This window comes from Furipterus horrens, unplaced genomic scaffold, assembly GCF_987537825.1.
Source record: "Furipterus horrens unplaced genomic scaffold, mFurHor1.1.pri manual_scaffold_10, whole genome shotgun sequence".
In the NCBI taxonomy this organism is placed as follows: domain Eukaryota; kingdom Metazoa; phylum Chordata; class Mammalia; order Chiroptera; family Furipteridae; genus Furipterus; species Furipterus horrens.
In genome coordinates this window covers 73,573,349-73,587,561 of record NW_028327180.1, presented here as the reverse complement: position 1 = coordinate 73,587,561, position 14,213 = coordinate 73,573,349, and the positions used below count along the sequence as shown (strand labels likewise).

The 14,213-nt window shown below is 32.6% G+C and overlaps 1 protein-coding gene across 2 annotated transcripts in view; it reads left to right on the top strand.

The window, feature by feature from the left end:
- The window catches only part of ANKHD1 (ankyrin repeat and KH domain containing 1), a 108,290-nt gene that overhangs the window by 81,865 nt on the left and 12,212 nt on the right, over positions 1–14,213 (top strand). For both annotated transcript variants that reach the window (XM_090288172.1, XM_090288171.1), the window contains exons 16-26: positions 3,608–3,753; positions 3,905–4,016; positions 4,472–4,617; positions 4,920–5,062; positions 5,482–5,695; positions 7,524–7,699; positions 7,987–8,149; positions 9,910–10,005; positions 10,448–10,564; positions 12,467–12,641; positions 13,425–13,881. In XM_090288172.1, the coding sequence (XP_090144298.1) occupies positions 3,608–3,753; positions 3,905–4,016; positions 4,472–4,617; positions 4,920–5,062; positions 5,482–5,695; positions 7,524–7,699; positions 7,987–8,149; positions 9,910–10,005; positions 10,448–10,564; positions 12,467–12,641; positions 13,425–13,881 (1,945 nt within the window). The remainder of the gene's footprint in view (positions 1–3,607; positions 3,754–3,904; positions 4,017–4,471; positions 4,618–4,919; positions 5,063–5,481; positions 5,696–7,523; positions 7,700–7,986; positions 8,150–9,909; positions 10,006–10,447; positions 10,565–12,466; positions 12,642–13,424; positions 13,882–14,213) is intronic.

Here is a 14,213-nt window from a genome sequence, read left to right as displayed (position 1 = left end):
TTTAAATCTAGTTCTCATGCTTTATATTTAATGGAGAGAATACTGTACATCTAACAGTTATACTTTAGAGAATATTCATTTGTAATAGCAAGAAATTTACTCTTCAAATATAGGAGTATTTTTCTTGTTCTGTTCTCAAAATTTGTCATGATAATGAGTTGGTAATTACATAATTTATTAATGTCATGACTTGACTAGCTGACTAACTTAGCTTTTTAGTATATAGTCTTATTTGTGTCACACTTGATATAGTCCCAGACATAATATATGTGAATTCTTGATTGGGACCATGGTTCTTCAAGTCCTTTTCTTCTGAAAGTGTTGGGCTTTTAGAGTTTAGTATAATACTAAGTTACTCTCAGTTCAAATGTCTGGAACTGAGGCCTGGAAATTTAAAGCAACTTAAAGAAATTCAAAATAGCTTCAACCAGTGAGCAGTTGTAGAAACATCTAGTAAAATTTTTGTTATTAGTATATAAAGAACATTGGCTAAAAATCAACTACTATCAATTATTCATATTTATTGAGCACTTACCATGCACCAAACTCTGTGCTAAATGTGTATATACATTATGTTGTGCGCTATTTATAATACTATTATGAAATAGGTGTTTTTCCACCCGTTTTTCTGTTAAAAAACTGAGGCCGGTGGAAATTTAAGTTGTTAGGAACTAATAAGAGTCAAAGTCAGTTCAGCCGGGTTTAAGAACCTAAGATGTAATGTACATGCATCTGATTCAACTTGAAGTTCTGAATGTATCTTAAAGATATTACTTCCTCAAACTTCTAAATTACATTAAATAAAATTTTTCTTATTTTTATATTAAGATTTGATGTGCATGTAAGGTTTAACATAGTTTTGTGTCTTTAGCATATTGTTATTGCTGTTGGCACCTTAATAGACTCTCTTACAACAAATATCATTTCAAAAGTATTTTGCTTTAAATAATCCCCTGGTAGTCAGTGTGGCTTAAGAATAAAGGAGTAATTAGGAAATCCTCCTATTTTAGAGAGCATTTACAATAAAATACCTTTAAATAATTTCCTCTAATAGATGTTAATATTTCATTTATAGAGTTTTATTTCTTTAGGTGAAACTAATATTATTATATAAAACAGATTATAGTGATTTAATTTATTAAAACTACAGCATAGTTTATGTACACCTAGTATCACTATTTTTAAAGAATTAAGTAGAATATTATACTTAGTTCTTTTATCACCCCTTTTTAAGCTAATGCATAAGTTTAATTTTAATTATATAGTGATTTTTGTGATAGTGATCTTAGACATTTTCAGAGACATTTTGTTCAGAGGTAGGAAACAATTTAGGATTTATGAAGTGTCATAGTCTTGGTATAATTTTATCTTAAACCTTTATTCTACATGTACCTTTAAATCTTTGCTACTTTCTAGTTTTATCTTTTTAACTTTTTGTATGTAATTAATCCTATCAAAGTCACTTTTATGGAATGTTTCTGATTTGTCATTATTGCAAGGAGGAAAAAATGTTTCTAAGAATGTTGTAGAAAATGTACAATAATTGATGTAACAACACATGTTTGGCAATAAGAGTTTTTAAATGCACAAAAGTATTTTTTAAAAGTTAACTCTAAAGAAGTCTTTTATAACATCACATTCTGGCACAGCACTCTAGTTAACTATTTAAAAAAATTTAAATATCTGCTTTTCATATAACAAAGAAATAACATGAATAAAATTAATAATGAGAGAAAAGTAGATCTTTAGTAATTTATGAGAACACTGTAAAAATCTTACTGTAAAGGTGCTATATATCAATCTTTAGTATCTTGTTTACTGAAGCTGTTTTCAAAATACAGTGATCCCTCACTTATCGCGGGTATTACCTTCTAGACCCCCCGCGACAGGTGAAAATCCGCGAAGTAGGAACCTTACATTTATTTTAGTATTTATACATATTTTAAGGTTTTATAAACCCTTCCCACACACTTATAAACCATTCCCAGCCCCTTATTAACCTTTCCCACTCCCTTATTAACCTTTTCCTCACTTTTATAAACACTACATATGTTCTTAAACATATTCTACTCTCTTAAACCTCTACGTAACTTTAACAACATATGTATACAGTACCGCAAAATCCCGCGATATAGCGAAAGATCCGCGATAAATAATTAAATATAATATTTTTAAAATCCTGCGATACAGTGAGGCTGTGATAAGTGAACTGCAGAACTGTGATATAGAGAGGGACTACTGTATATCAGCTATTTTGAGGACATGTAACAAATAACCTGTTTTTAATTAAGTGGCAAAAAACTTTAAAGCTTTTTTCCCATGTGCATGTTCTTATAGGTGAAACAAATATGTATAATAACCATTTCTGTTTTTAAGTGGATAGTTAAATTACGTATAATTATGTGGTGACAAGCTGTAGAAATTCATATTGCGGAGATAATTTTATACATATTGATGGTGGTGAGGGGAGGACAGTTCATGGTAGCAATATATCTGAACATATTAAAATTTGTTATTTTTAAAAAGTAGTGTATTAAACCGAGTCATTCACACTTGTGAATACCTTAGCAAGTAATTGGGGTCCAGTCCTATCAAAATTCTAGAGAAAGAACATTCTCTAACATTTGAATGCTTAAATTTCCCTTTAAGACCTATGTGTTTTTGATTGACTTTTAGTCTAAGTGTTAGAAGTTTGTTTATTGCCATCACTGAAGCTTTGTTGTCTTTTTCTATATTATTAATGATTATATGTTTTTTCTGAGGTTTTTCCTTCTTGAGTGACTAGTAATTTTTTATATTTAATACAGTGAATAATAGTACCAAAAGTCCCATAAAGTATCTGATAATGAAGTACTTACTATGTGCCAAACACTGTGTTAAATGCTTTTTATAAATCATCTCACTGACAATTCACAGCATCCCTCTAAGATAGGTCCTGTTTCTCCCTCTATGTGGAAGACTTCATCTCTAAAGAGATGTAAGAAAAATGCAGAGACATAAAGATATAATTTCAGTTAATAAAGTTTTCAAACACCAGATATTGAGATCCCAAATAAAAGTTCTAATGTTCATTTTAAAAATAGTTTGATTTTCAGGCACTGATTTACTGTAGCAAATTTTCAAAGCAAATACTGAATTTTTTAAAAAATGCATGCTTTCTGCTACTTATGTGAGAAATATTCTAACTTGTGCTCTCCCCTCCCTCTTTTTGAATTGTTTTCAGGATATTTTTATCATTGCCTTTAACAAGTTAAGATATAAAACAAATTTTTTAATTGGAAACTATTTTCTTTCTATTGATGATGTAAAAGGCTACTATTTGTTATATTGCACTCAGTACCAGGCACTGTACTGTGTATTTTACCTGCATTATTATTATCCCCATTTTACATATAAGGAAAATTGAGATTCCAAGATGTTTGATTTCTTGCCCAAGAGCAGAAAGTCAGTAGTGGGATTCAAACATAGGTCCATCTCACTCCAAAGCTTGGGATTTATATAATACATTATATTGCTGATACAGGATATTATGTTTTCTGTATTTTTTTGTATGTGGGTGACTTTATTCTTTTTAGTAGAATTAAGGAATATGAATATTGTTTTTCAGCTGTGAGTAGCAGAGTGCCTACTGGTTCAAATAGCTCCTCTCAGACCACAGAATGTCTTACACCTGAACCCTGTTCGCAGTCTCCAAGCAATGTGGCTTCCCAGTCATTGCCCCCTGTGTATCCCTCAGTTGACATTGATGCACATGTGAGTATATTGCTTTATTTAAACTTATTTTGCATGTTTTTATTTCCTTTGGAAAATATCATTGTATATTCATTGCAACGATATTATTTGCTCTTCAGTTGATAACTGCATTGTAAAAAAAAAATCTTAATTTATTTTTTTGTCCTTCTAGACTGAGAGCAATCATGACACAGCATTAACACTAGCTTGTGCTGGTGGTCATGAAGAACTTGTGTCTGTACTTATTGCACGAGATGCTAAAATCGAGCACAGAGACAAGAAAGGTAAAGAATGTCAGTCAAAAAGTCTGAATGTTGTCACTGCCAATAAGTAGTCCTTAGACTATTTCAGTAAAAAGATGGTTAGGCATATTCCAATTATGAATTCCAGATTTGTTCATCTTCAGAGCCAAATTATTCTCCAAAAATTAGACTGTAGATCATCAGTGAAGTACAGCAAGTGTGGTTGCCTTTCTTTTTAATCCAAAAGTTGGGCATGCAGAGGTATCAAAGTGCATTACAAGTATAAACTTTAATAGTTTTCTTTGACTTAGCATTTCCCTTCTCTCAGTGTTTATGGATTTTTGTCACTAACAAATTAGGGTTTAGAGCAGTTTTATGTTACATGGTTATAAGCATCTGCCTGAGAGACTTTTCTACTAAAACAATAAATCAATGAAAGCAGTGACTTAATAAATGAAAACCACACATTTGTTTGAGACATATATTTTCTGATTTAGGTTTTACACCACTGATCCTGGCAGCAACAGCAGGGCATGTTGGAGTTGTTGAAATCCTTTTGGATAAAGGTGGAGATATAGAAGCACAATCTGAACGAACTAAGGATACTCCACTTTCATTGGCCTGTTCTGGTGGACGTCAGGAGGTGTGTTGATGTTAATTTTAATATTGTAAATATTTTGCTTGTATTTTAAATATGCATATGATGAATGAACCACAATTCTTACATATAGGAAATGCAAATTCATTACTCAACAATTGACAGATAGAAAGAGTAACATTTTGTAATTTCAATACAGTTGGGATTTCAGAGCTCTCAATTCCATGATGTGAAATTGAATCCATTTCTCTAATGCTAATATTTGAATACATAAAGCCTAATTAATGGTATTGTAAGTTGAACCCTTGGTGTAAACTAGACTTCTCTGTTCATATTTTATTTTGTAGGTGGTAGACTTGCTGCTGGCTCGAGGTGCAAATAAAGAACATAGGAATGTGTCTGATTATACACCACTGAGTCTAGCTGCATCTGGAGGATATGTTAATATCATTAAGATTCTGCTTAATGCTGGGGCAGAAATTAATTCCAGGTATCTATCACTTGTTTGTTTTCTTACTCATGATCAATAAGTTACTACTTGGAATAAGTATCTTCCCCTAAATATTTAGACATATACCATTTTTAATTCAGATAGTACTAAAGTTGCAAGGGCCAATAATTATTCCTGTAATGTGCTTCCAAATAATCACAGATTATTTCATCTAAGGTGGCTGTTTTTAAGAGATCTCCTTCAGAAAGTACTTTATTATCTATAGTCGGAAATTTGTAACCTCTGAATAGGAATTATGTTTTAAATTGTAAAACTTTCCTACTTCTAATTATTAGTCTAAACAATTAACTCATTCATTGGTTTCTTTTTACTGAAACATTTTCATCTTTTATGTTCTCCATGCTTTTTAAAAAATAACAGGTAACATTTTAATTTTCTAAGTGCATTTCCTCCCTTAGGACTGGGAGTAAACTAGGTATTTCTCCCCTGATGTTGGCTGCAATGAATGGACATGTTCCTGCAGTGAAATTGCTTCTTGATATGGGTTCAGACATTAACGCCCAAATAGAGACCAATCGGAACACAGCTCTCACCTTGGCTTGTTTCCAAGGCCGAGCAGAAGTAGTGAGTTTGCTTCTGGACCGAAAAGCCAATGTTGAACATAGGGCAAAGGTAAGCATTTAATAACTTGTCAGCTACCACAGATATGTTTCTAGTAGACAGAATGGCATTTCAACTCAAATTGAATGTGCCGTTTTAAATTGTCATAAGTTAAACCTGATGCCCCAATGCAGAATTGGAGAATTGTGATATAGAGTGGTCAGTGACACACTGTCACCATTCATGATTTTTGTTAAGGACAGTGAAGGAATAGAATCAGTACTTTTTTCATCCTCAGGCTGGAGTGGCTCTCTTAATCCTCCAGTTTGCAACTTTTGAATGTAGTAAGATTATTTTGTAGTAAGATGTTTTTGAGTAGTAAGATTATTTTGTGGAGTCCTTTAATGTAGGTTTTTAAAGAACTTCTTTAATGAAGCATGTGCTTGCCATTGGTAAAAAACCCAATCAAAAAATCACTGCATAGATTATAAATTTAAGACAGAGAAAATCTAATCTCACCATGACAGATTCTGATAATTCCTTGACTATTTAGCATTCAGAAGGTAAGAGTATGTCAGTATATTTGTTTTTATTTTTTGCTTAGAATTGTTAGGTACTTAGAACCCAAGAAAAACATAGCTTATGTAGAATTCTTAATAATCGGACAGTGGCCACTCTGGTTGTCATTTCAAATTGAAAGGGTTTGAATGAAAATTTTATATTTTCTCTTTGAACTTTATTAGTTATATTTCTTAAAATTTAATGAAGAACTGCAATTTTTCCTCAGACTTTTCATTGCACAAAGAAATGAGCTTTTCCTGGTATTTAGTTTTATCTTTTCATGTTACAGATATTCAGTGTGACCCACTTGATTATTAGAAGTCCTAGAAAAATCAATATTTTGGAAATGATATCAGTAGGAAATGTCTTTTGTCAAAAGTGTTAGAGACTAATGAATAAAAGACAATAAAATTTATGAAATGATATTTTAATCTACTTTACCTACATTTGAATAGGATTGAAAGAATTTATCCTGAATTATTTAGCAAACTGCATTCTCAGAAAAATTATACCATTTTTAAAATTTATTTATTTATTTATTTGTTAGTTTTGTTTATTTATTTTTAGAGGGAGGGGAAAGGAGAAAGAGAGGGAGAGAAACATCACTGTGTGGTTGCCTCTCACTCGCACCCCCAACTGGGGACCTGACGTGCAACCTAGTCATGTGCTCTGACTGGGAATCGAACCAGCGACACTTGGCTCGAAGGCCGACGCTCAATCCACTGAGCCACAGCAGCCAGGGCGGATAAATTATATTCTTAAAAGTTTTCCCATTGAACATTGTGCCTTATTTAAGTTTCTTTTTATTCACTTTCAATACAGTAGTCCCTCTCTATATCGCAGTTCATTTATTGCGGCCTCACTGTATTGCGGGATTTTTAAAAATATTATATTTCATTATTTATCGCGGATTTTTCGCTATATCGCAGGATTTTGCGGTACTATATATGTATGTTGTTAGAGTTACGTAGGTTTAAGAGTGTAGAATAAATGTAAAGTTCCTACTTCACGGTGGGGCGGGTCTAGAACGTAATACCCACGATAAGTGAGGGAATACTGTATATTTATTGTGTAGAGAAGTTATGATCTCGTGTAAATTTATAACAATATAGAAGTTGTAAATTTTTTTTTTTTACTTTAGCATGTGGGTAGTATAAGTTAATTCCTTCTAGTTTGTCTTACTAAATCTAACAATTTTCACTTGCTTTTTAGTGAAATTTAAGACTGAATATTGCTTAGCTCTTTTATGAGAGAAAATCACAAGTGGAAAACATATCAATTGTTTTAGTCTTTTAAAGAAATTATATTAATTTACTTGAATAATTTTTGGTTTAAACAGACTGGTCTTACCCCTTTGATGGAAGCTGCTTCTGGAGGATATGCAGAGGTTGGGAGAGTTCTCCTTGATAAAGGAGCAGATGTCAATGCCCCTCCTGTGCCTTCTTCGAGAGACACTGCTTTAACAATAGCAGCAGACAAAGGTCACTACAAATTTTGTGAGCTCCTGATTAGCAGGTGGGTAAATTTTATATTTGGAACTTTCTACTATCCCTTTCACTTTTCAGAGCATTAAAGTTAATAAATGGGGGGAGCAGAGGGGGAAAAAATGCAACTATTGTAACAATATAATCAATAAAATATACTTTTAAAAAAAGTTAATAAAATTGTTCTACTTTACTGACATTTTAAAGAGCAGATTATTTGCCTGATATTTTGTAAAAGATAGAAGACAAATAGAGAAAAATAGAAGTCTGCCTTTTCTCATAGAAAACAAACTATATTACGATCCTTTGATTTTATAGGGGGGCCCATATTGATGTTCATAACAAGAAGGGAAATACACCCCTTTGGTTGGCATCCAATGGTGGTCATTTCGATGTGGTGCAATTGCTAGTGCAAGCAGGTGCTGATGTGGATGCAGCAGATAACCGGAAAATCACACCTCTTATGTCAGCATTTCGCAAGGTAATTGGATGTGGGTGAGGGGGGATAAAATTTATTGATTTTAAGTCAAAACCATGTAAGAAAGATAAATTGACTTTGGATAATTGACTACATATCTATACACTAATCACTGCTATATATGCACTTTATTCATGGCCAAATCTAACAGCTATATGGTAGTTCACTACAAACAACTCTATTAGATCACTTGGTGTCTAGACTAGTTTTGTTCTGCTGTTGTACATAAAACATGAGATTTAAGGTTAAATACTATTTGCAGATGGATGTCTTCTCTACCTAAGGAGGAACAAAAATGAATGGACTCTTTCATAACCATTTATTATACTGCGCGCACACACACACACACGCACACACACACACACATATTTGAAGGTTCACTTGTCTGTTATATTTTTAAAAGCCTTCCCATTGCAATTATGATAAACTATGAACTACTTAACAAGGCTTATAAGTTTATAAAGCCTTGTAAGGTATGGCTCATGCCAGTCTCCTCAGACCAGTCATTTATGCTACCTCTCCTCTTTACTCACTATACTTCAAACACTGGCCTAGAATGCACTAAATTTTTGACTGCCTCAGGGCTTTTTCTCACTAGTTTTCTTTTCCCCAAAACATTCTTTCCCTTGCTTATCACCTGACTCACTTCTCACCCTTTTGCTCCTATTTTAAATGTCACTTTTCACTGAATCTTTCTCTAACACCCAATCTGAAAAAGGTCTTTCTTCTCTTTTATAGTACACTGTTGTTTTCCTTATCCCTATTTGTAATTATACATTCAAACATGTGTTTACTTTTTTTAATGCCTATCTCCTCAACTAGGCTGGAAGATCCATGAAGAACAAGATCCATGACTTTTTCACCAATGTTTATACCCAGTTGTTTAGCACAGTGCCTAACTCATAATAGCTGGTAACTAAATAGCTACTGAATGAGAGCAGTGTAAGTTATGTTTCTTAGGAAAAATCTTAAGATACTTTCTAGAGTTAATTCTTTTTTCATTGTTTTTCTTTCCTTTTAATTGAGGTATAATTTACATACAGTGAAATGCACAAATCTAAGATCCACAGTTTAATGAGTAATGGTAAATACACATGCCCATGTAACCCACACCCCGTAAAGATATAAAATACTTCCATAATTCTAGAAAGTTTCATCATGCCTTTTCTCAATTATTTCCCTGTCCTGGAGGCAACTATTTTTCTTAGTTTTTTTTGTTTGTTTGTTTTGTTTTGTTTTGTTTTTTGTTACCATTACACTAATTCTAGAGGATGTTTTAGAACCTTAATAGGAGGGGAAACTATGCAAGTTTGGTTATGTTAAAATAGATATACTTACAATTGATTACAGATTGTTCAGCCTCTGATAATGACATTTAGAAAGTGTTTTACCGAGATTCAAGTCATAAGACTCAGATAAATGTGATAATCTACTTTTTTAGTAAGGTGAGAGCCAAAATAATGCTTTGGGATCTAGAATATCCTCTTTATTTTTAGGACTAATTTGCAAAAGCTTTTCTATTTTCAGTGGGAAATGGGCATATTAAATTCAGAAGAAATGTCTTTTGGTCCACACCATATATTCCTGAGCATGTTGTACTTTTTCTATTTATAAACTCAAAACTGTTCTTATTTTTATAATTTCAATTTGTAATTTAATAAACTATCTTGAAGTATCCCTATACCATTTATTCTAAGTCTTTAAGCATATGGGCAAAATTTCAAAGGATTCTTTTGCGTATTTTTTTCTTGTACTCTTTACAGGGTCATGTAAAAGTTGTTCAGTATTTGGTGAAGGAAGTCAATCAGTTCCCTTCTGATATAGAGTGCATGAGATACATAGCAACGATTACAGATAAGGTAGGTTTTAATATGCTATTGAAGCATGTTTTTGTTTTTTGTGGAGTTATATACCAAAATATGCAGTTACCAACCTGTTCCTCTGTGAGACTTAATCACCTGATCTTTCTATGCTTTAGTTTCTCCATTTGTAAATAGAGAATGGGTATAATACTTTTGATAAATTATTCCCTTGCTCTTCTGAACCATAAGTACAGTGACTGCAGCTTAAGTTTATTACTAGACCATTAGCCTGATTTAGAAAGTTTTCTAAGAACATATAAAGTTTTTAGAAAATGGTTCCTTATTTTAATAAAAGATTGATTAATAGTTAACTCAAAGGATAGCTCGATTTGTTTTAGTGAATTTTCAATTATTTGAGATTTAAGCCCTGAATTTTGGTATACTAATCACCTCATTGTTATGTGTCTCTGTATTGACATAATTCCATTTTTCACTATAGGAATTGTTGAAAAAATGCCACCAATGTGTGGAGACAATTGTGAAGGCTAAAGACCAGCAGGCTGCAGAAGCAAACAAGAATGCAAGTATTCTTTTAAAGGAACTTGATCTGGAAAAGGTGAGTGAGAAAAAGAATTTTCCTTATTAGAAATTGTTGAAAATCTAGGATAAATTTGCCCCTTATATGACCAATAATCTTAACAAAATGTCTTTCAAAGGAAATTATCAATAAATTGTCAAACCATAATAATTTTTTATTCGAACGTATTCATAAAAAATATTTTGAACCATAGCCGTGAGGGACTATATTTCAAGCAGATCACAGTTTACCAAATGACATTACTACCTTTGTGATTGTAACAGTCTGAGAAGAAATTTAGTAAATGTTGGAGATTATTTGTTTATTATAAGATCTGGGCTATAAGTGGTTTATTAGATCCTCAATTAAAGACTAAGTGTTAAGTATGCTAGGATGTGTGCTAAAATGGAAAAAATTAAGTAAATAAGATCACCATTATGACACTCAATCTGCTTACCAGGAAAATGAGGGTGTTATTGTTGAATCCAGAATTTACATTAAAAGAACAAACTCCATGATTTAATAGAGTCATTCGAGGAATGTAAGAACTTAATGTGGAGATATTTTGTTGTTTAAAGGAAGAAAAAGGATCCCATTTTGAGAAATGCTAAAATTTTGGCACCAATTCTTAGTTTAAAAAATACAAAACAAAACTTATAAGCTAAGGACAGAAGAAAAGATTGCTTGCAAATCAATGAGAAAAAGAGAACTTCCTCAGAATAAAAAGTGATCACACAAATGGGCAATTCACAGAAGAAATACAGATAATGTTCAAAAAATAGATGGAGAATGCCTAACATCATAAATAAACAAAGAAATACACAATAAAAGAGTGATTTAAATTTTTTGACCAGACTGTCAAAGCTTAAAATTTAAAGGTCTGGTAATAGCTATTGATGGCAAAGGGTATGGAGAAATTAGCACTCTAGTATGATTTTTTTAATGTGTGGTGTAAATTAGTATAACTATTAACAGAGGTGTTTTGACAAATGAATCAATTAAAAAAGCTGATACCCTTACTCCAGCCATTCCACTTACAGAAAATTTCCCTAAGATAGAGAAATGCTCAAAGATAGAAATGTATGTAGGATAATTTGTTGTTGCATTGCTTATAATAGGGGGGAAAGTGTAAACCTTAGTCTTAGTAATTAGGGAATTGAAAACATTTTAGTACCTCCATGATAAACTTGATTATAGTTAAAATCAGAAGGAAAAAAGCTATCTTCATTTTTAAATAAAGCGAAGTTTGAAGTTACATGACAACTATGGTCCCATCCACATATATAATTTTTATTTTTTTATAACTACACGGGGACATGGTCAGCAGTTCTCTAAATAGCCAATTGGGTTTATGCCAGCAGAGTAATGAAATGATTTTTAATTGAATATACAGTCTCTCTTCAGGGGGAAAATTGGGACAACAGTAATTGAACAAACAAACAAACAAATAAATAAATTTATTTATTTATTTATTTATTTATTTTGAAAGTGTGACGGAGAATATACAGTCTCTTCTTTTAGTCCCTTTCTCATTAATATAGAGGATCAGCAATTTTTTAAAAAAAATGAAATGCCAAATAGTAAATACTTTAGCCTTTACAGGCCATAATGGTCTGACTATGGGTAACTGAAACTGCAAAAAACGAAACTATGGATAAAGGAGGACTACTGTATACTTGATAGAAGTCCCTTGCCAGATGTATGATTTGCAGATTTTCTCCCCTTTTTATGGATTGTCTTCCTACTTTCTTAATGGTTCCTTTGAAGCACAAAAACTTTTATTTCTCATGATGTCCAGTTTATTTTTTCTTTTGTTGCTTTTATAAATAAGTTTTGAAACTGACATTCATGGGAAGCCCCTCATATCATAAAAATAAAATTTCATTCTTTATTTTAAATTATTGCTTTGTTGGTAATAAGATATGTCTACTTTATCTGCAGTCAAGAGAGGAGAGCAGAAAGCAGGCTCTTGCAGCTAAAAGAGAGAAAAGAAAAGAAAAGAGAAAAAAGAAAAAAGAGGAGCAGAAAAGGAAGCAGGAAGAAGATGAAGAAAACAAACCTAAGGAAAACTCAGAACTACCAGAAGACGAAGATGAAGAGGAGAATGATGAAGATGGTGAGAAATGACCCATCAAATTAGTGATAAAATTCTCCTGTGTTTATCAACTTTCTTTTGAGTGGTTTTGCTCTAATTAATTCTAGTTAAATATTCAGTTACTTTAATCTGACTTTGACAATTGACTCTTATAGTAAGTATTTCTAAATATTTTACATTGTAAAGTGATACAGAGGAAGTGAAAAGGGAAAACAAACGTAATTGGAGGAAGTTCAGTTGTGCTGTAATTTAAGTTACCCTGTAAAACATTGTGTATGTCCTGAAAGTAATACAGTGAGAGGTTTGCCAGGTTCTTCTTTATGCTCTCCTCCCCCAGTTGGAAAGTGGTTGAACTCAGTTCCTCAATAAATTTTTAGCTAAGGTTCAGGCTCAAAGCTCTACAGCTTTGGGGTTTATTACTCTCAAAGAGTTGTTTATTGTACAGTCTGTCAGTGCTTGTAGTAGGCAAATGATCTTGCTTTATTTTGATTCTAATTCTAAAATCCTATTCGAAAAATTTCCTAAATTCAAACTATATTGTGATTTGTGGTTAGTTCATGAGACAAGCATTTCATATCTTAAGAATGTTAACAGTATTAATGTTTTATACCAATTTAGACATCAAAATATGATATAGTGTATTTGTTCTAACAACAGCAAAGATTTCTTTATTTACTAGTAAATACTAATGACAGGAAAATATGTAAAGAGCTGGGTTATTGTGAAGTATTAGGTTTACCTGTAATAATTTGTTTTGAGATATGTGGCTTTCGATGTAATTTTTATCCTTTTTGATAATTTTAGTGGAGCAAGAAGTTCCCATAGAGCCTCCTAGTGCAACCACCACCACCACAATTGGAATCTCTGCAACATCTGCAACATTCACAAACGCGTTTGGGAAAAAAAGGGCCAATGTGGTGACAACCCCCAGCACCAATCGGAAAAATAAGAAGAACAAAACAAAAGAGAACCCTTCCACTGCACCTTTAATATTACCAGAACAACATATCTCCTTAGCACAGCAAAAGGCAGATAAAAATAAAATAAATGGAGAACCCAGAGGTGGTGGTACAGGTGGGAATAGTGATTCAGATAACTTGGACAGCACAGATTGCAACAGTGAGAGTAGCAGTGGTGGTAAAAGCCAAGAGTTAAACTTCACTGTGGATGTGAATTCCTCTGGTGATCGGAGATACCCCTCACTGCTACTCCATTCCCAAGAAGAAAAAACGAGTACTGCCACTTCTAAAACTCAAACACGGTAAAATTTTCTGATTTGTTAACTCAACATCCACCTGTCCTTCCTCATGCCTGGCACAATAATTTGAAGTTTATTCTTTTTTTTTTTTTTTTTATTGATTATATTGTTATAGTAGTCCCAATTTTTTCCCCCTTTGCTCCCCTCTGCCCAGTACCTCCCTCCTCTCCAGCAGTCCCACCCCCCTTAGTTCATGTCCATGGGTCGTGCATATAAGTTCCTTGGCTTCACCCTTTCCTATAGTATTCTTAACATCCCCTGTCTATTTGTACCAACCGATTATGCTTCTTAATCCCTGCACCATTTCCCCATTTCACCCCTTCCCCCTTCCAGCT